Below are 25,256 nucleotides of genomic sequence, written 5' to 3' on the forward strand. Positions count from 1 at the left end.
TTTTAGGAAGTTAGTTTTAAGATAATGGGAAGAGGGAACCATTTGGTTCAGGAAAGAGAACTTTATCCACTTGCATACAGAACTGAATCTAAGCATAATTTTGAAATAAGTCAGATTTGCCCTTGGCGTCTTCTCACTTCATAGTTTTCATCTCCCTTATTAACCAGTGCTCTCATGCCACTGAGTATCTGACTTTGGTGCTCCAGCCCAACATTTTTCCCTTTCTCTACTTCTGAACCTGTGTTTGGCCTAAAAACTGCGTTTCTCACACCCCCTGGCCAATAACAGCACCTATGGCATTTAGGGGCTCTTTTGGTAATAGAAGGGCATAATTAGTTCTTTCAACACCTCTTTGTATCTTTGAGTTTGTAAACCTGTGTAACCAAGTGACACGTTATGTGGTACAGACTGTAAATACTGGACTTAAGTGAAAACTAGATTAGTCAACACAGATTTATAAAATAAACTTTGATAAAATAAAATTCTTATAAAAGCATTTCAATATAAATTTTTATAAACATGTAAAGTTTACATAAATTTCAAGCTAAAATTTGAAGGATGGATTGAAGGGAGAGAAATTATTTAAGTCAAGGAAGTAGCACAGATAAAGACATTTAGGAATGAGTATAACATATTTCTGGAACAGTGAAGAGACTCCTCACTGTTAAAAGTTGTCGCTGAAAATTAGGTTGGTGAGGTGGCTAGGTGGTACAGTGAATAGAGCACCAGCCCTAGAGGCAGGAGGAATCCAGCCTCAGACACTTAATACTAGCCCTGTGACCTTGGGCAAATCAAAGTTGATTAAATAAGATTGGAGACTGATTATATAATACCCTGAAGGCCAAGCATAGGAGTAGATTTAGTAAGCAATGGAGAGTTGCAGTTTCAGAGCAACAAACTAATGTGATTAAAACTAGCTTTTGTGGAAGATGAGTCTCACAGGAAGATGGTTTCAACGGCAGTTAATATGGAGCCAAGAATGCTAGCTGTAATCCAGGCATGAAATGATGGGAACCCCAACTAAGGTAATAGTAGTGGGGATTCTGAAGTAATGATTTTAAGGGAAAGATGACTGATTTTATATAAGGAGATGGAAAGACAGAGAGAGATGAAAATGAAAATTGCTTCAAGGTTTTGAGCCTTCACAACTGAAACAATAGTGATGCTTTTTAAAGAGACAGTGACTTTGGAAAGGGGTAGAGACAATTTTAATTTGAGACCTGATGAGTTTGAGGCAATAATTTTATACCTAAATGAAATTGTCTATTAGGTAATTGGAGATAATGATCTAAAAAGTAGATAGTTGGGAACCTCCGGCACAGAAGAGTGCTGAAGCCATTAAGAATCCATGAATCCTTCCACAGAGACATTGGAGAGAGATCACAGGATTAAGGGCTAACACTAAAATTGGGAGTGAAAGAGAGCAAGGGAAGGAAGTAATAGAGGACCTGACTAGGAGAACAGTACTAAAGCTAGTCAGTTCCTCCATTATTTCCCAATTAGTATTAATCCCTCACTGAGGGGATGGTCAGGAAGTGCCAGATATAACAGAGATTGAGGACGTGGGAAAAGACTACTTGACCTTGTTTACTAACAAGTGGTTGTCAGTGGCCAGTAACAGTAGAGTAGTAATGGAAGCTAGATTGAAAGAGTGAAGGAGTAAAAATAGAAGCAGTAGACTTAAGCTGCTGAAAAGTTTGATAGTGAGGAGATAAAAATAGTATCTAATCAGGGACAATTTCTTCAGAGTAGATGTTTCCCTGTGCTTGATTGCAGAAAGAAAGGGGCCATTGGAAAGAAGTTATGGGATGAAGGGATAAACTAGGAGTGAGGTTCCTCAAACACTGAAAAGGAATGGGTTCAATCTAGACCAGAGGTAGAGCAGTTAGGAATTGGAGACTAATCAAAAATAATTATAAAACACAACTTTTAAAAATTGTAAATTATATTGCTTTTTCTACAGCTAAAAACATTAATGGAATAGACCCTGGAGGTGGAGGAGTAACTGGTGGTAATAGTCAAAAAACTCCTTTATTTGAAACTTTCTCTGATTGGGATAGAGAAATCAAGAGGACAGGTGCCTCAGAATGGAGAGTTTGTTCAATTAATGAGGGCTACATGATTTCTACTTGGTAAGTTATTTTTTTAAATATTAACATTTAGCAAGAAAAATTTATCTTTTTAGTAATTAAATTATAATGACATTGCTTGTGTTTAATTTGTGATACTCACTTTAATAGATGGTCTCTTAATCTAATCTTTTACGAAATCCTTCTCTTTGACTTACACAGTATTTGATACTGTTAGCTATGTTTTCCTCTTAAATGTTACTCTTGGGTTTTCATTTACACTACTCTTGGTTTTCCTTTTACTCATTTCTCTGTTCTTTCTTAATCTCCTTTGCTGGATTGTCAACCGTGATGCCGTCTTTCCCAAACTGTACCTCTAAGGTTCAGTCTTGGGCACTCTTTTCTTTCTCTGGTCTCTTATGACTTCATCATCTCCTGTGGGTCTAATTATCATCTCTATGCAGATCTCTCAGGTCTGTATTTCCAGCATTAATCTCCCTTTGGTGCTCCAACTTGTGCCACCAACTGCTAACTGGATGTGTGTGTAGATATAGATATATCTCCCATAAATTCTAAAATGCAACATATCCAAGTACATACATACATATACACACACTCATATACACACGTGTATATATAAACCTCTGAAATGCATCATGTCCAAAATTTAACTCATTTTCCTCCTCAGTCCTGCCTTTTGTCCTTGAACTTTTGTCAACGGTTCTACCATTCCTCTAGTCAGCCAGGTTAAGGATCTTGATGTCATCCTTGACTTGTGTTGGAAGTAACTCTACCACCACTACTCACATCATTGAATAGTTAACAAAAAGAGGTTTACTTTGCTTTAGCACAGCAAGGATGAAAAACAAGGATACAGTGGCACTTAGCTTCTGTGGACATGGCCCCTCTCGACTCCACATGAAAACATGTCTGATCATTAGGGTAGGAAATGATGAAGTACATGGTGATTTGTGTGGTCTTAAGAAATCTGCCAAGGAGTTGTGAACTGATCCAACCATTCTGAAGAATGATTTGAAAGCATGCCCAATATAAAAATGTACATATCCTTTGACCCAACAATACCCTTTCTAGGGCTGTATCCCAAAGAGATCATAAAAATGGGATAAGGACCCACATATACAAAAATATTTATAGTAGCTCTTTTTGTGGTGGCCAAGAACTGGAAATTGAGGGCATGTCCATTAATTGGGGAATGGCTGAATAAATTGCAGTATATGAATGTGATGGAATGCTATTGTTCTGTAAGAAATGATGAGCAGCCAGCCTTCAGAAAAACCTGAAAAGACTTATATGAACGGATGCTGGGTGAAGTGAGGAGAACATCATACACAGTAACAGCCACATTGTGTGATGACTAACTTTGATAGACTTAAATAGAAGATGCCGTCTACATCCAGAGAAAGAAATATGGAGTCTGAATGCAGACTGAAACGTATTATTTGCTCTCTTTTGTTTTATTTTTTCTTTCTCATGGTTCCTCTCATTCATTCTAATTCCTCTGTACAACGTGACTAATGTGAAAATACGTTTAATGAGAATGTATATGTAGAGCCTATATCGGATTACACACTGTCTTGGGGAGGGGAGGGTAGAGGGGAAGGAGGTGGGAAAATTTAAAACTAATGGGAGTGAATGTTGAAAACTAAAAATAAATAAGTTAATGTAAAAAAAAATCTACCAAGTCTGTAGTGCTACTTCTAGGCCTGTATCTCAAAAGATTATACAAATGGGAAAAGGATTCACATGTACAAAAATATATATGGCAGCTCTTTTTGTGGTGACAAAGAATTGGAAATTGAGGGGATGCCCATCAATTGGTGAATGGCTGAACAAGTTATGGTATATGAATGTAATGGAATACTGTTGTGCTGTAAGAAATGACAAGCAGCAGACTTCAGAAAAACCTAGAAAGACTTATTTGAACTGATATTGAGTGAGAAGAACAGAACCAGGAGAAAGTTGTACACAGTTACAGCCACGGTGTGATGACTAACTTTAATAGACTTGGCTCTTCTCAGCACTGCAAGGTTCTAAGACAACTCCAAAAGGCTCATGATGGAAAATGCTATAAACATCTAAAGAAAGAATTACAAAGTATGAATGCAGATCAAAGCATACTATTTACTACCTCTCTTTTTTTATGTTTTTTGTTTCTTTCTCATGGTTCATTCCATTGGTTATAATTCTTTACATGACTAATGTGAAAAAATGTTTAATGTGAATGTATATTTAGATTGCACACCATCTTAGGGGGAGGAGAGAGGGAGGAATAAAATTTAAAACTCAAAAGCTTGTGGAACTGAATGTTGTAAACTAAAAATATATATATATATTTTAAAGAATGGCTTGTTTAAGAAGAGACTTCTGAGGGTGCTCTCAGGCAAAGGCAAAGATTGAAAACACTAGAAAGTGGGAGGAGAGTTGATGGACAAGATTGAGGGGGATAGGACCAAGAGCATAGGTAGATTAGCCTTGAAAATAGGTTCACCTCTTTAATAATAGAGCAGTGAAGTCTGGAATCACAATCCCATATAGGACTCCTAGCAAGTCCCCTCCCCTCATAAATCTTGTTTTGATCTTGCCAGTAGTGGAGAGGAAAAGTGTAGTGTTAGGGATGGGAAGAAGGGTTCCTTCCCCAGAGGAGCTAATATTGAACTGAAATTGTCATGTATAGTTCTGGTAATATGATCGGGAAACTCTTGTACATTTCCAGATTGCACACCTTTAGGGGGAGAAACAGAACTGAACCAGCCTCCAAAGCTGTTTAGGAATGTCTTCTGCCTTCCTTTGTATTGACTTAAAATTATCACATATTTTAGTTCAACAGACATTTGAGTGACAGCCACATTTTAGACTCTGTTCCTGCATTTAATATGTTTCATTTACTAGGAAAGTTAAAGCATAGACAGTTAGAACCATGAAATTTTGAGTTTGGAAGGAGGGCCTTCCCTCTACAACATCTTTGTCAAATGATCATCTTGTACGATCTGAATTTCTTGTTTTCCCCCTCATGAACTGCAAACACTTCCCTACCACTCCCTGGCTATACACCTAGCACCCCTGAGTATGTATGGAGCAGCTTTGGTACAATAGAAAGAACACTGAATTTGGAATTGGGAAGCCTGATTTTTCATCCTAATTCTCTAAAATTTTAGTTGTGTGACTTTGACCAGATCACTTAAGTTCCTTGTTCTTCATTCTCATCTTTAAACTGAGAATAGTAATTTCTGCAATACCAGCTATGGTGTTATGAGGGAGCAAATGAGATATTGGATATGAAGGAATTTTTTTTAATTTAAATTTATTTTAAATTGTCAATTATTAATAGTAAGCCACAGCATATTTTCAATGATGGACCAACACTGAAGAAGTTAATGTAAGGATTATCATTGAGAAAATGTTTGATCATGTAAGTAGGTTATCTGGTTAGGTGATGTGAGCAAGATGTAACAAATGGTCCAGATGCTCTCTTGGGAAGCTTAAAATATAAAAAGGACTTAGAAGAAAGCTCTAGCATGTTACATGGGAAATCTGTGGGAGGGTGTGGACAAGAATGACAGGATTAGAAAGTATTGATAGAAGAAATGCATATTGATGAGATCACAGATCCTTTGAAATAGTAACAGCTGGCATTTTTATAATACTTGAAAATTTACAGAGCATTTCCTCAGCAACAGCTACTCCCTGAGTCAGCTCTTATTATCAGCATTTTACAGATGAGGAAAACAGATCCAGAGAGTCTCAGTGACCCCCTAAGTTAACCCCAGACCTTGGTTTTCTGACTCTTGCTATTATATTTGTAAATTGTTTTACTGGCTTCTACAAACTTTTTAGGATCAGTAGGACAATGATTTTATAATGATTTTAATGTGAAGTTTTTTTTTTTTTCACTTTCCTTTCCAGCCTTCCAGAGTACTTTGTAGTTCCATCTTCTTTGGCAGATCAAGATCTAAAGCTCTATTCTCATTGTTTTATCGGAAGACGAATGCCAGTAAGTGTGAATTTTATTTTATTAATATTAAGTGATATTTTGTGACAGGTTTAGTAATTGTACTTTGTTTCTTTCTAGTTATGGTGCTGGAATCACTCTAATGGTAGTGCTCTTATAAGAATGACCCTCATAAAAGATGTATTGCAACAGAAAAAAATAGATCAAAGGTAATCAAGAAATATGCCTTCTGGTATGAGATGTTATTATTTTTGATAGATTATTTGCAGATAAAATGTGTTAATCTGAGATGGGTTAGAGAATATATTCTAGTAAATTATTTGTCTAACACTTCTTCAAGCCAAGACCAGAAAATCAAAGAATTAATATAGATCAAATGAGACAATATATGTAAAGTGTTTTGCAAACCTTTAAACCTTGTGAACTAGCTATATAAGTGCTAGTCATCATTTGAGAAACTTACTTGAGAGCATTAGTCTTTACTAGTAGCAACAGAAAAGTTATCACTCACTCCTTCAAGTATTTCCTTGATTTCAGCCCACCAGTCTGTTGAATGGGCTTCGTATTAGCAAATATTTATAGACTCATAAGGTTTAAAGCATAAAAGGGACCTTAGATACTCCCTATTCCATCCCCCTTATTTTGCATATGTACACTTGAGAAAACTAGACCTACTGTTGTAGATCAAAGTTTTATATCTGAGGCCAGTGAATAGCCAAACATTTTAGTAGCCAAATCACATTATATAAAAGACTTAATAGTAGTGGTGATAGAAACGTTGATTAAAAATACATAGCAATATGTGAAGAAAATAGTATTTAGAACTAGAAAGGATTTTAGAAATTGTTTAGCCTCACTTCCTTTTATATTTGAGGGAACTGAGGTACAGACAGGCTAATTGTTTTGCCTGAGATTACCTATAAGTTAATAACAGAAGCAGTACTTGAACTCAAGTCTTAGCCTTTCCAATCCAGTGTTCTTTCTACTAGCATGATTTTAAAGAAGTCATATTTAATGAAACAAGGAAGAATTCAATGTCCCTTAGGATCATACTTCCCATTTTTCTCCTTACTGTAGCTATTAATATCAACAGGATTGCATTGAAGATGTTGACTACTGGTACTAATGAATTTATGAATATCCTTTTTTCTTTTTCTCATTTATTTTTACCTTACTTTTAAACAAATTGGAAATTTTTGCCCCATAATGTATATTTTTTTACATTTATTTTACTAATATGAATACTGATTTAAAGGAAATTTTTCTATTAAAGGGAGGATTAACTCAGTCTATTGGAATATATTATTATAAGTTAATGGTAGGAATTTAAAATTAACTAGTAATCTTTTCATAAAAATGCTTTTAATCATTAGAAACTAATTGATTCTTGAGAAGTGAATAGGGTTTTTTTTATAGTAACTAAAGGATTTTGTTTTTATCAGGATTTGTAATGCAATAACTAAAAGTCATCCACAGAGGAGTGATGTTTACAAATCTGATTTGGATAAGAATTTACCCAATATTCAAGAAATACAAGCTGCATTTGTAAAACTTAAGCAACTGTGTGTTAATGGTAATCTCATTTTTCTTTTTTATATAACTGCTAACAGGAACTTATGATAAATATAATCATATAGATACATGTTTTTGTGACATAATTTGAGCCAAGTCTAATTATTTGTGTACGAAACCAAAATATTTATTTTACATGATAAAAGACTTAATGAGTACAAAGTTAATTATATTACAGGTACTCAAAGCCAGGTTTTAGAAATACAGGAAAAAAAAAACTGGCATGCATGTCTTTTCATTTATGTTGTATTAGTGATAATTTAAGATTTAGTCTAACACGTCTAAAACAGTATCTGTAATACTGTTCATTTTAGAGCCTTTTGAAGAAACAGATGAGAAATGGTTGTCCTTACTGGAAAGTACTCGGTGGTTAGAATATGTAAGGTATGTATAAACTTTCTTTAGAATGGCATAAATATTAATAAATTTTCCTGATGTAAAAAGTGTAAGATGTAATAAATGAGTCATCAGCAAAATGCTAAATAAATTCATAGTAATTATTTGATGTAGATATAGCACAAGGCATTCATATTTGATTTTGAATATTTGAATATACTATTATTTGGCCTTTATGTGTTTAATCATTTTTCCTTTTTAATTTTTCTAGAACATTCTTAAAGCATTCTGCTGAACTTGTATATGTGCTGGAAAGTAAACATCTTTCAGTAATACTTCGAGGTACTTCATTAAATTTCTTACAATTCTATTTCTTATGATAATAATTATACTCTGCATTCAGGTAAATCATGTTTACATGCCAAATGCTTTGTGGCCAAGTATAAGGAACACTTTCACAAATGACAAATAATCCCATTTATACTTAGTTAATAAAGTATATTTCAAAATACATATAGTGTAGTGATAACAGCTTTGGTCTTGGAGCCACAGGAACTGGGTTTGTTTTTTGGCTCTTACATTCTCTGAGCCTCAGTTTCCTTATCTACAGAACAGGGATCGTAATATTCATAACAACTTTACAGAGTTGGTGTAGAAAAAAGTGCTTCTTAAACTATAAAATACAATAACTAAATTATTGTTATTATTTCATTCATTGAGTTTTTCTGGTAAATGGATGAAAAAAAGCTCGTCTGTATGGCACAGCACTTTAAGGTTACAATGCCAAGCCTTATCCTTAAAAGAATGTTCTTTTTTCAACTTTTGTTGTCTTTTAGGCTAATGCTTTGCCTGATTTTGTTTTGCATCTAGCACCTGCTAAATTATAGACTATGAGTAAACAGATTGTAATGTTGTCAAGAAGTGATTTAATTAAGCAGAGTAGGTGATAATGAGAACGTGAGTATAAATTTGGCTGTGTAGAGCTGCTAATGTAAATAATCTACTTGAGACATGATTGTGTAATAGCATACTTTATAGCTAATAACTTGTTTCCTAGAGATATTGTTTAGGGTTGCATTGAAAGAGTAAACATCCTAGAAAGATGTGAGTTGAAAAACTTAACCTTGGTCAAGTCACCTAAGCTCACAGACCTTCAGTTTGTTTATCTGGAAAATGGAAATATTTCTATTGCCTGCCATACAGTCGTGAGGAAAGTGCTTTGAAAAGTTTATACTGTATAAATGTTTTTATTATAAGTCACAATAATAAAATGTTTTGAAATAGATTTATAGTTACAAAGTATACATTGAACTTAAGAAGAAATACTTTTTGATATCTCTGTTAAATTTTATTGGTCACCTGGCTACAGAATGTTTATTTGCATTGTAATTTTTTAAAATCAATTTTAGTTGATACTTTAAATGTTCATTTGAATTTTATTAATACTGATAAATTAAGCACAGTAATCAGATATTTCATCCTCCTCAGCTGAGTGTTCTTGTTCATTTGTTGATTGTCTGTTACTTTTTAAAATGTTAATTTTTCATTGATTTGTATGTATTTTAAGATATCTGACTTGGTTATTGAGTTCTGTTTGCTTTTACAACAGTCTTTTCAGACAATTTCCATTTTTCCTCATCTAAATCGTTTTTCTTTGGGTCTTCAAAATTTTATTCTTGAGTTTCCTGTCCTTTCTGGACTAATTTTCATTATAGAATTTTGGTTGATAGCATACTACCTATTCTTTTTCTGAACTTTATGTACCGTACAGCTTCAGCTTTCTTAATGGATAATAGGAAGTTATGAATTTAAAAAATAGCCTCTTTTTTTTAAATATGTAAATGGCTACTTGAATGAATGAAAAGTATTTATTGAACCTGTACCATGTTTAGGGCTACAAAATACAGATTTTTGCAATTTTTGCCTTCTAGGGAACTTATGTTCTAATAGGGGAAGTGATGTACATAAAGGGATGTGGTGGCCAGAAAGGATTATAGAGACATAGGGGAATCATTTGACATACTCTTTTCCAAAACTAGTTGTTAGTGTTGTTTTGACTACTGTTCCCTGAGCAAAGGGTAGAAAATACAATGAAGTTCCTGGATGGATGCAGTGAAAAAATGTTGTCTGAGTTAGAGATGGAGGGCTATGCATGTTTGCACTAGTTGAGTTACCCATCAGGACAGGATGACTCCAGGTTGGCAGTTATAAATCTTACTATATAGTAAGCGTAAGTCAGAAGTTGCATTCATTAAGATCTTCACAGAGTTCCTGAAGCCTTTGTTCAGGTCTTATTTATGATACATAGTACAAGCACATTTGTTTTTACTTTTTCTATAGCTCTCTCACCTGGTAACTTTATAAGCTGCCATAGGTTTAATTCACATCTCTATGCAGATTTTGAGCTCTAGTCTCTTATTCCCACCTGCCTATTGGGCATTTAAAAGTGGATGTCCCTAAGTTATCCTAAACTCTTCATTTCTAAAAGAGAACTAATCTTTTCCCACAAAATTTTTTCCTTCTTCAGCTTCTTATTTATGTCCACTATTCTTCTAGTTAGCTTGGTTTGTAACCTTTATGTCATCCTTGATTCCTCACTTGAACTCACCTCATAGGTTAATTTCCAAATCTTACTTCTATCTCTAAAACATCACCAGCATCAATTCCCTTCTCTTCATAGTTCAGGCTCTCATCACTTCATGCCTGTACTGTTGAAATGACCTTATCAGTCTCCCTGCCTCAGATCTCTCTTCTCTCCAATCTGTCTTCCAGGTATGACCATGTCACTCCCTTTCTAAATAAACTCTAGTGGTCAGTTTTCTGTTACCTTTAGGATCAAACATAAACTCCTCCATCTGGAATTTAAGCCTTTACAACCTGGTACCAACCTGCCTTTCTACCCTGATTATGCATTAATGTCTCTTTATCCTTCCTGTGGTCCAGCCAGACTAGTGTTACTATTCCTCATGTGTGACACTAGCTGTCCCCTGTGCTGTAAATGAAATTACTTTTACATCCACTTAAGTGCCACCTTCCATACAAGATCTTTGCCCCTTCTCCTTAGCTGCTGGTGTCCTCCTCCAACTCTAAATAACATTGTATCTCTTTTGTATATACATATTTATTTACATGTTTCTCCTGATAGAATCTAAGCTCCTCTAGATTAGGGACTGCTTTATTTCTGTATTTGTATCCCTGGTACTTAGCATAATACCTTGTACATACTAGATTTAAATGCTTATTGAACAGTAGTATGTCCTGTATAGCTTAATTATTATTCTGACGTTCTTGCATAACAAAAAATTTATAATTTAATAATAATGATAACTTGCATTTATATAGTGCTCTAAGGTTTATAAAATAACTTTACAAATATCATCTCATTTTATTAAGTGCTATTATTATCCTCATTTCACAAATGAAGAATCACAGGAAAACAGGTTAAGTAACTTGCCCAGAGTTAAACATAAGTGTCTGAAACCAAATTTGAACTCATGTCTTCCTGACTCCAGGCCTAGTACTCTAAGAAAATATAAATTAATTAATAATTATTCACATCATTTTACATTGACTGTACCTCTGTGAGGGCAGGAACTGTCATCTTTGTTTCTCTCTGCTCCCCAAACATGGCATTTTGTACTTAGTAGATAACTCAAAATTTATTGAATGAAGAATGATCATGAGTTGTCAAGAAAAGATTGCATGCATTAAACAGCATATTCTATTTAATAAATTAAAGGATTGTGTTATAGATTTTAGGAAGATTTCCATCTGGGTCAAGTCCTTATCCATTTTGTCATTGGTGAAATGAGTAGGTTATCTCCAGCTTCCTTTTGAGTTTTAAAATTCTGTTTCTGATTTTCAGTTATGTGAAAGAGCCCATTTTTAGATGATGCAAGATAATTTTTATTTAGAGAATTTGACCTCTGGTCTTCCCAGTTCAGATCCAGCATTCTACCCTCTACCCATTGTGCCACTCAGTTGCCTATCATTTTATTATGATTTTCTGCACTTCATTGTGATTTTCTGCATGTGAAATGCTAAGTCAGAGCCCAGAGAGGAACCAGGATAGACTTCTTTTATACAAAGTACCTAATAAGGATAATGGCCTTTTTAATATAGCTATGTTCAGCAAGCAGTATTATTTCATTTCCATTGCTCAGGACTTTAAAAATATTTTAATTCATTCAATAACAAAGGCACATAGAACTATAGAGACCAGACATGGAAAGCATTGAAGCAGTTAGAGATTATTTTGTCCCTGCCACAGTGTGTGACATTTTCCTGTATTTTTAAAATCATTTTTCTTTTAATTTTTTTTTCCACAGAGGAGGAAGGAAGAGACCTGAGTTGTTTTGTAGCTTCTCTTATTCAAGTGATGCTGGATCCTTATTTTCGGACAATTACTGGTTTTCAAAGTCTGATACAGAAAGAATGGGTCATGGCAGGATATCAATTCCTAGACAGATGTAACCACTTAAAGAGGTCTGAGAAAGAGGTATGAGAAAAAACAAACTCTAAATGAACTGTCTTTAAGTTCTGGGTGTACAGTTGGTAAAATGTGTGTTATTATGAAATTGATAATATAGACTCTCACAATAGTCCAAGTGTGATTTTTAAAATATTTAGTAAATCCACAAAGTATTAAGTGTCTTTTGTATATCTATTTATAACCAAAGATTTTGAACATGAGAGACTGAGTGGATAGTAATCCAGTTTTAGGGAGGAGGAAAATGAACTTGGTTTTGAACACATTGCGCTTGAGAATGTGGATGGGACAGCCAAGTGGATATTTCCTATAGGCAGCTGAAAATGCTAGTCTGGTTCTCAGAAGAGAAATCGGGGCTAGAGATGCAGAATTGGGAGTTATCTATATAGAGGTGGTAAGTGAAGTTATGAGAGTAAATGTTAACACTAAGACAGAATATAGAGAAAGAAACACATCAGGCATAGGACTTTGAAGATCATTCATCTTAACTGATTTGAGAGCAACAGTCAGCAAATGTTTATTAAGCAATTACTCTGACAGATACTGTGCTAGATGCTGCAAACAGAAATACAAAAGAGTGGCAGTCCCTGCTGTCAGGGAGCTTTCATTCTACTGAGAAGATATTATTAAGTATTCACAGGTAAGTATATATAGGAGATAGAGATAATAGAGAAATACGAAGTGATGCACCAGGGAGTAGGTCTATAGCAGAGAAAGATTTAGAAAAAGCCTTTTGAAGATAGTGGCACCTAATTGAGCCTTATAATGAGCTGAAGTTTGCAAGAGGTAGAAGTGAAAACAGCATTTCCCATATGAAGGATAGAAGATGGACTGTCATTTATAGGGTGCAGAAGTAGACCAGCTTTCCTGGAATGATATACAAGGTGACCCAAAAGTCTTAGGGCAATTTTAAGTCTTAATACCTTAAAAATGCCCTAAGACTTTTGGGTCACTTTGTATATTCATCCTGGAGAAATAGCTTGGAGTCAGATTATAAAGGGCTTTAAATGCCAAACAGATAATTTGTATTTTATCTTAGAGCCAGTGGGTAGCCAATGAAACTTCTTGAATAGGGATTTGATATGGTCAGATCTACCATATAGAAGAATATAAATTTGGTAACCCTGTGGAGGACAAATTGGAGAGCTGGGGAAAACAATTAGGAGGCTGTTATTAAGTAGCCTCTTATTATAATAAGGTGATTATAACCAGAACTAGAGTGGTTTGGGTATGAATAAAGAGAGACAGATTGAGAGATAAGATGTGGTGGAAATCTAGAAGACTTGATGATTAATTGGATTATGGGAGTAGTACATGAGAGGGAAGAGTTAATGATTACTTTCAGATTGTGAACCTGGAAGAATGGTGATGCTCATAACAGAAATAAGGGAGTTTGGGAGAGGAAAAGGCGAAAGGTAACGGGTTCAGTTTTGGATGAGTTGTCTTTGGAACACCCAAGTGTAGCTGTCTAGAAGACAGTTGGAGATTGAGGACTAGAGCTCAGGAGAGAATTGGGGTCTGTGATTACAGATTTGGAAGTCATCCACAATATAGAGATAATCATCAAATCCAGGGAAGCCATTGAGGTCCCCAAACATAGTCCAGGACTGAAGACTAGAAGAATGGAGCATTTTAAAGATGTAGGAAGAGACTCAGAAGACTATAGTGTAAGAAGCCAAAGAGAAGTTATTCAGTAGAGGGTGTGATCAGTTTTGTCACATGCTACAGAGCGGTCAATGAAGATGAACTAAAAAAAGGAAACTTGAATTTCATGATTCAAATCTTTGGTCATTGGTAACCATCCGGAGAGTAATTTCACTCAAGTGGTTGTAGCAGAAATTACATTGGAAGTGGTTAAGAAGGGTGTGAAAGTGAATTCATTGAATAAAAGAATTTTTTTATGGAAATTTAGTGGAGGAGAGGGGATACATATGGTAACTGAATTAGAATAGAAAGGGTCAGAGGAATATTTTAGGATGGGAGAAATCTGAACTTTTTGTAAGCAAAAAGGGAAGGAGTAGGTGGAAAAAACACAGATATAAAATACAAAAGAGGGCTAACTGACTTCTAGATTATGGTACATAGAGAGGGATTAACCTTAGTGAAAAGTGAGGAATGAGATAGTATTTCAAAATATCATATATTGCCTTTTTTACATAATGGAATATACTTTAAACATTCTGGGGGAGTTTACTATGTAAAGAAATCTTATAGTGAATCTTTTTATGAAAGAAAAATGTGCTTCTGAATTACCTGTTTTTATAAAGTCAGAGTTGGTACATCATATTTTCTTATGGTGGACCTCATCTGTGCCATTTAAAACATGAAGTGTAGTGCTTTTGTAGGGGGCAGAATTTAACACTTGAATTAGAAAGTGCTGTATAAATGTGAGCCATTATTATTACAGATATTTAGTTTTTTGCACATTAGACTGATTGTAATTGGGAATTTAATACTCTTTGTTCGTTTAAGCTTAGATTTATTAAGACAAATGAACAGTGTTCAAGTACTTTTGGCTGTGGTCTTTTCTCCCCTAAGTAACTTGGTTATTCTTTGTTATCATTCTAAAGAAAATAGATATGCTCATAAATGTGAACAGCTGAGGTACTAATTTTCTGTTTTGTTTTGCTAGTCTCCCTTATTCTTGTTATTTCTGGACTCCATCTGGCAGCTGTTAGAACAATATCCAGCAGCCTTTGAATTTTCAGAAACTTACTTAACAGTGCTGTATGACAGTACACGGATCTCATTGTTTGGTACTTTTCTTTTCAACTGCCCTCATCAGCGAGTAAAACAAAGCACAGTAAGTATAGTGTTTTCATTTTAATTAGCTTCTCTTTCAGTTTTAGTTCTGTTATAAGTTTATCTAAAAGTTTAAAGAAGAATTCATGAACTTTTTTTTTTATAAATTGTCGGTTTTTAAATCTAAATTTATATGATTGGTTTTTAATTAAATTTTAGTTTTTGTTGTGAACTTAGTCATCAAGACTTTCAGTATACAAAGAAAAACAATAAAGAGGTTTGTATTAGAAACTAAATTGTTGTATTTGTGTTTAAGAAATATATCCTGGGGTGGCTGGGTGGCCCAGTGAATAGAGCACTGGCCCTGGAGTCAGGAGGACCTGAGTTCAAATTTGGCCTCAGACACTTAACACTTGGGCATGTCATTTAACCCCAATTGCCCTGCCTTCTCCCCTCCAAAAAGCAAAATATATATATCCTAAATGTAATAATGTAGTAACAAAACTGTTGTGTTTGTTACCCCTTCAGCACTTTTTTATTCTTTTATTGCAAATTCATGTTCTTGTTAGATTTTTTTTTAAATTAACCTTTTTCATATTTGCACTTTATGTATCTGTAGGACAGTTAGTGAACTGAATATTTTCTGAATTTCATTAAAGTGGAGAAAAAAAGGCAAGATCGTGTCTTTGTACAGAATAGAAAGGGAGAGAAAGCTTGCTTTGGAGAGAATTTTTTTTTATTAGTGTATGATTGCTAACTTATAACGTAAGAATGTCAAGTACATTATAGTATAATCATTTTTGATTAAGGCAGTGATGGAGAACATGTTTTTCTGTAACAGTCCATAGACCTACAAAGACTCAAGTCACTGACTAAACTATGAGTGAGAAGTAACAATCAGACATTTAAAAGCAATATTTGAAGAAAACAGTAATAAACTATACATGAAATATGGAAAGAGAAATAATATATTCCTGTTTTAGTGCTAAGCCTTTTTAAAAAATGTGCTATGAGCCAGATCCAGGATTCTTTTAGTATTAAGGGCTCTAGAATACGAGCTCACTCTTTTCTTGCTCTTTTCTCACAAGTAGGCAGCTCATAATATTTTGGTGCTATAATAGATCTGTCATTTTTTTTTGATGCATGCACTCTCTCCAGTGATAGTGATTAGAACACACTTGCACTTGCCCATCCTGCACAACTCTTATCTAAGCCCTGTCAGTCTGTCCTGGGGCAGAGGTCATCCATCCAACTGGCATGGATCCAAGTGGGCCATGTGGGATATCCATTACTTATTCCTTACTCTAGCTTTGTGATTGTGCTGTTTTTTCTGGTCATACATTTCTCTGATAAACTTCTTTTGTTTTTGTCTTCTGTATAATTCCTTGTGTATGATGTACCATAGCCTGCTTTTAACATATCATTCTCCATTGCCTTTGAGTGATCTTCACCTTTGGTTCTTTGTAGACTGAGGTATTCATTACAACTGTGCACCATTACTAGGAGAATATTTTTCTTAAAAAGATAAGCCTGTATTTCAGGAGAATCTTGTCATTAAAAGTATTGTGGGGGCGGCCAGGTAGCACAGCGAGTAAGAGCACTGGATCCAGTGTTGGGATGACCTGGAGATCGAATCCCAGGCTCAGACACTTGGCACCCACCCAGAAACACCTGGCCATGTAACCTTGAGCAAGTTACTTAACCCTGATTGCTTTAAAAAAAAAAAGTATTGTGGAATTTACTAAAGATAATTTAAGTTCACCCTCTTCTTCACAATCATGAGTTCAGCTCATTAGCCATTCATATTGTCTGTTAATATTGGGTACTGTTATTGGATGATTTTGATGCACAGTAAGTTTTTCATCTACTTTTATCTTTATAGGCTTTTGAATTTTTGAGTAATTATGAACTTCAATTTGAGTAAGCGGCAGTGTTTTAAGAACTTTTTATACTGAATAGATAATCAGTATAAACAGGAGCATTGGGAGGATCTCACCATCTGTAGCCAGGGGTTCTTTAACTTTTTTGGGGTATGGTGGACCCCTTTGCTGGTCTGATGAAACCTTCACAGCTTTTCTCAGAATAGTGCTTTTAAAATTCATAAAATATAATGCAAAAGATTACAAAGGAAACCAAATAGATTGAAATACAGTTATTTTAAACACACACATACAAATACACACATGTACATACATTCACAGACCCTGACTTAAGAACTTTTGATCATGGGCAAAGTTCCTTGACACTGTCATGGAATACATTAAGCCCACAATACAGATCAAAGAGAGGTTTTCCAGTAGATAGAATTAAATATATTAAACCATAAACCCCTTGTGGAAAGACATTCTAGGTTACAGAGTTTTCTAAATAACTTTATGCCCCTATTAATTAGTCTACAAAAGTTTAAAACATTTTTGATAGAATTTTTTTTTCTTTTTGGGGGGGGGGGCAGGGCAGTTGGTGTTATATGACTTGTCCACGGTCACATGGCTAGTAAGTGTTAAGTGTCTGAATCCAGGGTCCTCCTGACTCCAGGGCCAGTGCTCTATTCACTGCACCATGTAGCCGCCCCAATAGAAATATTTTTAGAATATGCTACAGAACCATTGGATCAATTCATATCCCTACTACCAGTCCTAGTAATGGGCCTGCTTTACTGTCATTCATACTTGGTCATGTAGCACATTGCAAACTGTGATGTTAAAGTCCCAATATGGTGGCTTTGCTATCATTGATAGAGAAGAATGTTACAGAAATCTTGAATGATATTTTTCAATTTTTTGTTTATTGGCCTCTTTCTATTTATATCCTTCAAAACCTTCAGGAGGATTTGGCCTAGGTTAGCCTCTCACTAAACTTTCTGTAAATCCATTTTTCCCTTTGCCATTTTTTATTGTATCAGGAGGCAATACTGCTCACTCATCCACTGTCCCCTTTATGAGATTTTACAAGTTAATTTATATTCTATATTAGTGTTACCTTTGACTGCAGATATTCAACATGGAAAAGGATCAAGTGTTTTGGGGTGCTAAGGTATCTTATGGCTCTTTTCTCCTTATTGCAGCAATTTCTTTAAATTTGTTAAAATTTCACTAGGAAATGATGATAGTTTCTTTTTCTGTTCTTTTAATAGTTTTCAATTTTTCACTGTCACTAGGTATACACAAATCAAATTGGAGATGCCTCAGTTCCACACTGTGTCTTCGTATTATCATTTTTAAAATTTGGTGTCAATTTTGATCTTTGCTTTAACAAGTCTACATTCTAACTAAAAAGGCAGCTGGGTCTGAAAATAACTTCCACATCAGTAACCATTTGCATGCTGTCTATTAAAATGCTATTTAAATTTTTTTTGTGATTTGGGGGAGTGAGGGGTCCTTTTGCTATAAATATAATTGTTTAATAACTTTTTTTTCAGGAATTTGCTATTAGCAAAAATATACAACTAGGTGATGAAAAGGGCTTAAAATTTCCTTCTGTTTGGGACTGGTCTCTTCAATTTACAGCAAAGGATCGCACCCTTTTTAACAACCCCTTGTACATTGGAAAGAGCGCACCATGTGTACAAAATGGGTCAGTGAAATCATTTAAGCGGACAAAGGTAATCATGAAAATATATTGAAGATACAGACTTTTGATAATAGCATCCATGGTTTGTTTACTTTAAAACCAAAAGTTAAGATGAGGGGGCGGGTAGGTGGCACAGTGAGTAAAATGCCGGCCCTAGAGTTGGGAGGACCTGAGTTCAGTTCCGGTCTCAGACACTTAACACAAAAAAAACTAGCCATGTAACCTTGGGCAAGTTACTTAACCCCCAATTGCCCTCCAAAAGGCAAAAAAAAAAAACCAAACAAAAAAAAAAGTTAAGATGAAATATAACCAAATCTTGTGACTCTGCATACAGCATGGTGAAAGGAAAGGGGAAGAGAAGAAGCATTTCTGTAGCACCTACTTTGTGCCGGGCACTGTGCTATGGGCTTTACAGATATTATCTCATTTGATCTAGACAGAGGCTAAATGACTTGCCTGGGATCACACAACTAGCAAGTGTCTGAGGCTGGATTTGAACTTGGGTCTTCTTGATTCCTGGTCTGACACTTTGGCCACTGTGACAACTAGCTGCCCTTAAAATAAGGAAGCTGAGGATTATAGAGGGGAAGTGACTTGCCCAAGGTTATACAGTTAGTAACTAGAGTTCCAATTTTCAGGCCCAGAACCTCCATAGTCTATCCCCTTCTGCTACACTGTAAGAGTACACTTAAAATCTTAGCAGAAGTTTTTTGAAAATACTTTCTACTGAAATTGCCACAAGTTCTGATTTTTCTTTTCCATTGTACTTATTTCTTTAGGGCGTTTCATGAGTGATATCATTTGAGATTTTTTTTTAACTGAAGTCTTAGCCTCTCATTATTCAATAATTCTTTTTCCATTATGGAAGAAGAAGAAAGTTTTCAGAATGAAGAAGGTAAAACCTGTAGTTGTGCATAAAAGAGCAAAATTATCAAGCTCATAAAGTTAAAAAGAAAATTAGGGTAAGTGCAGTATTCTAAAGGAAGAAAATTAAATAGTTTAAAGTTGTTTGAGTCAAAAATTCCCTCAAACTTATGTACAATATTCAGCTTATTTTAAAAACTTATGTTTTTTAAATAATTATTTTTGTGAATTAGAAAATAATGGACATCATGTAAAATTTCTTCCCCATACAGAAAAATTATAGCTCTACGTTGAGAGGAATGCCACCTTCCTTTAAAAATGGAATCATTAGTGACCAAGATTTAATTCCAAGGAGAAATTCACTAATACTGAAATTGAAGACAGATCTTCAGCAAACTGACAGCCAGAGCACTGATATGGAGCAGTACTTTAGAGACTGGTTTTCAAAACCTGTTGACCTGCATGGGGTAATTCTGCCCCGCCTCTCTGGAGTACACATAAAACTGTGGAAACTCTGCTACTTCCGTTGGGTTCCAGAGGCCCAGATTAATCATGGCGGCTTCATTACAGCATTTCACAAAGTATCTCTACTGGCAGATGAAATAGATATGCTCAGCAGGAGTCTTCGAGAGTACAAGAGCAGTCCCATGCAAGCTAGCTCTTCAGAACTGGATCAGAGTAGGATGTACTTTAAAGCAAATGGTTTAAATGATACATCTGGGACTCCAGAGTTTCTTTCCTCTTCATTTCCATTTTCACCCATAGGGAACCTTTGCAGAAGAAGCATTTTAGGAACACCATTAAGCAAATTTTTAAGTGGTGCCAAAATATGGTTGTCTACTGAGACTCTAGCAAATGAGGACTAAATTATAGTATTTTCTGAACATTTGGGAGAAAATGGTAAATCTTCTTCCTCCAAGTTAACACTGCTAACTATGGCATCCGAAGCTGTAATAATTTTATATATGAGAATAATAGTTGAATTTTGCACAAATATTTAAAAGCAAATTGAATCATGCTTCAATCGCACAATTTTTAAAGTAGGCATAAACCTTGGTTTTGATTTTTTTTCTTTCCCTGAATTTTATAGGGTTGGCTTATTTTTCAGGTGATGTACAAGCAAAAATTTCATTTACTAGTTTAGAAGATGAATATGAATATGCTAATCAGATTGATACTATTATTATTATTGCTGCATCTCTCTTCCACCATTAGATGAGGTTTCTCTGATTAGCAATTCAAGGAAGCAAAAGGCAAATAGTTTAAAAAATCCAGAATAACCATATAATATATTGCCAAAAATAAGTTGACACGTGTGGGAGTAAAACTTTGAAAGTAGGCTTTAGTGTTTCTATATTTACATACTTCTCTAGTTATATTATCTCTAATTAGTTTCAACTAATGCTTATATTAGTGCACTGTGACCATAATTTATTTTTTCAAATCATCTTGTTATAAGTAAAGAATTTTTAGAACAGGGTTTTTAAATTTTGTGAGCTTCCCTTTACTACACCGGAACTAACTTTAAAATGATATGCACTGTTAATCATAAGATGTTTGCTGTAGATAATATAATTATAGCCTTAGAAGTGCCTTTAATTGAAATGAACTTTAAGATATGTATACTATACAGTGAAATGTAATTTCATTTTTAAATAGGATGTTAAAAATCCTAATGTGTATCATAAACATCATTTTCATATTCAGATTCATAAAACAAACTGGAAATCAGCAAAGTCATTATTTGGACTTTTAAACAGCATAGAGCATTAAGCGCCAGTATGTAGAATGCCTTTGAAAGTGTCATTTAGAATGAATCCTTATTTAGAAAGATCTTGGCAGAAATATTCAGTTTCAACTTTAGTAAGTCATTGTCACAGAGTTAAGTGTTTCTTTTTCTGTTATGCTAATTGTTCGTTTTTATATTGGGAAAAATTTAGTATATACTGTGAAGATTCAAATTTTGGTTTTTCCCTCTGGAAGGAGTACTATCCTAAGGAAAAGGAAGCATTCATTGTATGTGTCACTGACATTTTGATAAATTTAACTTTTGATACTTTTTTTGGTTGTCTTATTAGAAAAATTCAGATCACTTAGTCAGATAATGGGTTTAAATAGTCAACAAAGAATAGACAAACTTGCATCCAAAGGATCAGAGTGGAAGACTCAAGATCTCTCAAATGCTACAGTTAACTTTGAGCAGGGAAGAGAGAGCCTTTTTCCTTTGTGTGACTATTTTTGTCAGAAATGTTGAGAGAAAAGGGACAAAAGTAAAAGAGGATTATGGAAATAGGGACACAGAAGTGCACTTCACATTTGCCTGGGGATATTTTGTTCCAGCCCCCTAATAAACTATTGTAATATGCACATATTCATTGCAATAGCATTAATACTCCAGCCTTTGTAGTGGTGGCTTAAACCTTAGCCAAAGACACGTTCAAGTTGAAGCTTTGGGTACAAGAGTTCCAATATAGGATCCTGATTTTGAGGTTTTTTTCCTACACTTCTTTCCTTTTTTCCCCTTCCCTGTTTAAAGGGTTGTATTTTTTAAAAGTAGCCAGATTGTTTACAGTTTCTTAAACTGCCAACTCATTTGGGATCTTTAAAAACCTGACTAAGTAAAATAACTCAACTAGTCAGTATATTTCACTTTGAAAAAGTGACTACTGCCCAGGAACAATAAATTTTTGTATTTTTTAAAGGTTTTCTAAGATTGTGTTGTACTTGTATATTTAATGAGTAGCTGTTTCTATTTGATGAATAATTTGCCTTTTTACAAAATTGTTTGAATGGTTATTGCTTCTTGGACTAAAGAAGCAGAGATGTTTTTATAACTTGTCTTAAGAATTTTGTCTCGTTTATAAAGTCAAGGTTTTGCTAGCCTGTTGGATATAAAAATAAGAGTTACTTCTAGTTTATATTGGAACCTTTTTGTTATGTAAACATTTGTAATAGCTTATTGATTGAAAATCAGTTCTTAGTCCCTTAAAGTGCTATAGATTTCCTTTCCATTCGTTTCAAGCTGTTTCCTCCCCTTTTTTGAAGCTGCTTCATTGTTAATATAGTATATAGACTGTTATGAATTCAGACATTGGATTTAACTCATTTTCTACAGTTGTTTCCCTTTACCCATACAATTCATCTCTTTTAACATTAAAAAATTTACAGGTTTTAAAATTAGGTACTACTAATACTGATTTATAAAGATAGAAAAATCTTTATATAAGCTTATTTTTATATCATTTTCTAGTGAAAATCTGCTTTGGTTGCCATTGGTCTGTTATAATGATTATTGTGCCATATTATATTGTACACAAAATTAACAACTGCTGAAATTTTAAATTCTGGCAATTAGAGTGGGTGAAACAAAGCTGCACTTAGCTACTGCTAACAAGAAATGATGTGATTGCAACTACAGTACATATACTGTACCAAAGAAATCTGTAATAATGTAGAATCCCATATTAACATTCTGATAAACCTCCTTATTTTTTGCAATAATTGTGCCAATGTACTTTCAGTGATATTACTTAAAACATGTACAGTGCCTGGCCATTTATTCTCAGATGGAAATTTATATTAAAACCAAAAATATTTCTCACCTTTTATTTAAGTAAAAAATGACTTGTCCTAATTAATAGGTGAAAACTATTCCACCAGTCTTTAGTTACAGTAACTGCTTATAGCAGTAAACTCAGTTCTGTAAAAATTGATATTAAGTGAAATTTGAAACCTTTGTGCCTAACAATGACTGTTACTTGAGTTAAGTAGGATTTGGCAGGAATATTAGAAATCTTGTCAGTAAGAGGTGATGAATGTGAAGGAGATCTTGATTATTGAATAAAGTTTTTATCTTTCCTCAGTGAGTGATTGTTGTATTCATCAATATAGAATCAATCATTCCTTTGTCACATGCATAGAATCCATTTGAGTAGTTCAAAGACCTAGTCAGCTTAGCCTAGTCAGACCTAGTCAACTATCTGAGATGTTTTACTATCACAAAATGATAAATTTACATTTACAGCATCCTCTTTTCTGTATTTGTTTGGAACATAGTCATTAACCTCAATCTTTTATGTGCCTATGTCGTGGCCAAGTCAAAATCTGGTTATTTACTTAAATATTTTTGAATACCTGATTTGTGCAAAGGGGCTAATATAAATGAGGCACCTGAAGGTCAGAGAAGTTTAGTTACTTACCCAGGTCATATACCTAATTTTAGTAGCAGAGCTGGAACTACCAGAGTTTTGTGGGATCTAGTTTTTCCCCATACTGAGTTTTTAAAAAATCTAAGTCTGAAGTACCTAGTAGCTTTATTTTCCTTTTTAAAAATTCATTTAACTATATAAACATATTAATAATATCAGTTAATTTAAAAAAAAACTTGCCCTTACAGGAGAAAATAGTATCAGTTGCTTTTAGAATAATAATTTACAATTAAAAATTGATCTTTGTGCAAAACAACAGGTAAGTCTGGATGTTTCTAGAAGTAAACAGTACCACATTTGAAGGAACTTATGAGCTAGCTCTAAGGATAAAAGCTGACATTTTTTATAGTTTTCACACACTTGTATGAGGTAGGTACTTATTATCCTTGGTATTTTTTTCCTTTGGACTCAAGGGTTTCCAAGACCAAAGAATGAATCACTTAAAGGCCAGCCTACTGTCTATGAACCACTCACTGCACTTTGCTAGGCTAGTCCTCAGAAGGTAGTCTGTCCCAGGACTATATGCCTTTCTGAGGTCCATTATTAGCATAGTGGCTGAGAATCCAGGATCACTCACCCCCATTCTGTGAGGAGGCATATAGGGGATTATTGCCTTTTTGTTTGTTTAGGCTCTAATAGACTGGAGTAAGGTTTCCCCGGACTAAATGTCCTATGTTAATTATCCATTAATTACCCTTTCATTTGTATGTCAAAGAAGCAGCCCTGCCACTAGTGGATCATAAATATGCTTGAATTTTGTGACTTTCTGGAGAAAAACCACATTCTACTTTCACAAGGAAATACTTTTGATCAACACTGTTTGTGCTTATTGCATATTGAAGTGATGGAGGGTTTGAATTTTTTTTTTTAAATGAACATTTGCATTTGAAACTGAAATAAAGAAAACTTCCTATTTAAAGAATTCCAACAACTTGCTGTGTAGTATTCCAATCAGGTTTGTAGCTACACAGCCTAAGGGCACTAATCTAAACATTGTATAGTATAATCTCTAATAAAGTATTTTCTGGTGAATTGTACTAGTGGGAATAAAGCATTAGAATATATTTGCCATGCATATGAGTGTGTGTGTATATGTATACACGGATAATTCCTGGGCTTGTTGATTGTGTTGACATTAGCCATGGTATGGCTGATGTAGGGATACTGTGCCAAGTGCTAGGGATACTAAGGCAAAGATAGTTTCTGCCCTCAAGGAACTTAATTCTAATGGAGGAGAAACATATACTAGTAAGCCTGTGTTGCTGGAATGTAGAGTTCTTGGAAGAGTTTGAGGTATAAATTGGAAAGACAGGAAAGAGCCATTATTAAAAACTTTAAATGCTAAACCAGAGTTTATATTTGATCTTGGAGATAATGGGAACCTCATGCTCATTGGGGGAGGGTGTGACATGTTCAGACCTGCACTTTAGGAAAAT

At 34.4% G+C, this 25,256-nt stretch overlaps 1 protein-coding gene across 1 annotated transcript in view; it reads left to right on the plus strand.

Moving 5' to 3' along the window:
- Positions 1-23,478, plus strand: part of MTMR10 (myotubularin related protein 10) — a 63,575-nt gene extending 40,097 nt beyond the window's left edge. Inside the window, exons 7-16 of the mRNA XM_069098412.1 lie at positions 1,964-2,132; positions 5,994-6,081; positions 6,160-6,248; positions 7,482-7,612; positions 7,926-7,995; positions 8,219-8,289; positions 12,276-12,445; positions 15,069-15,239; positions 18,597-18,779; positions 19,885-23,478. Coding sequence (XP_068954513.1) covers positions 1,964-2,132; positions 5,994-6,081; positions 6,160-6,248; positions 7,482-7,612; positions 7,926-7,995; positions 8,219-8,289; positions 12,276-12,445; positions 15,069-15,239; positions 18,597-18,779; positions 19,885-20,478 — 1,736 coding nt within the window. The 3' untranslated portion in view covers positions 20,479-23,478. The remainder of the gene's footprint in view (positions 1-1,963; positions 2,133-5,993; positions 6,082-6,159; positions 6,249-7,481; positions 7,613-7,925; positions 7,996-8,218; positions 8,290-12,275; positions 12,446-15,068; positions 15,240-18,596; positions 18,780-19,884) is intronic.
- Positions 23,479-25,256: the final 1,778 nt, after the last annotated feature.

The sequence above is a fragment of the Petaurus breviceps genome, unplaced genomic scaffold, assembly GCF_028583685.1.
Source record: "Petaurus breviceps papuanus isolate PSGF00001 unplaced genomic scaffold, PetGlider_PUasm1.0 37, whole genome shotgun sequence".
NCBI classification, from domain to species: Eukaryota; Metazoa; Chordata; class Mammalia; order Diprotodontia; family Petauridae; genus Petaurus; species Petaurus breviceps.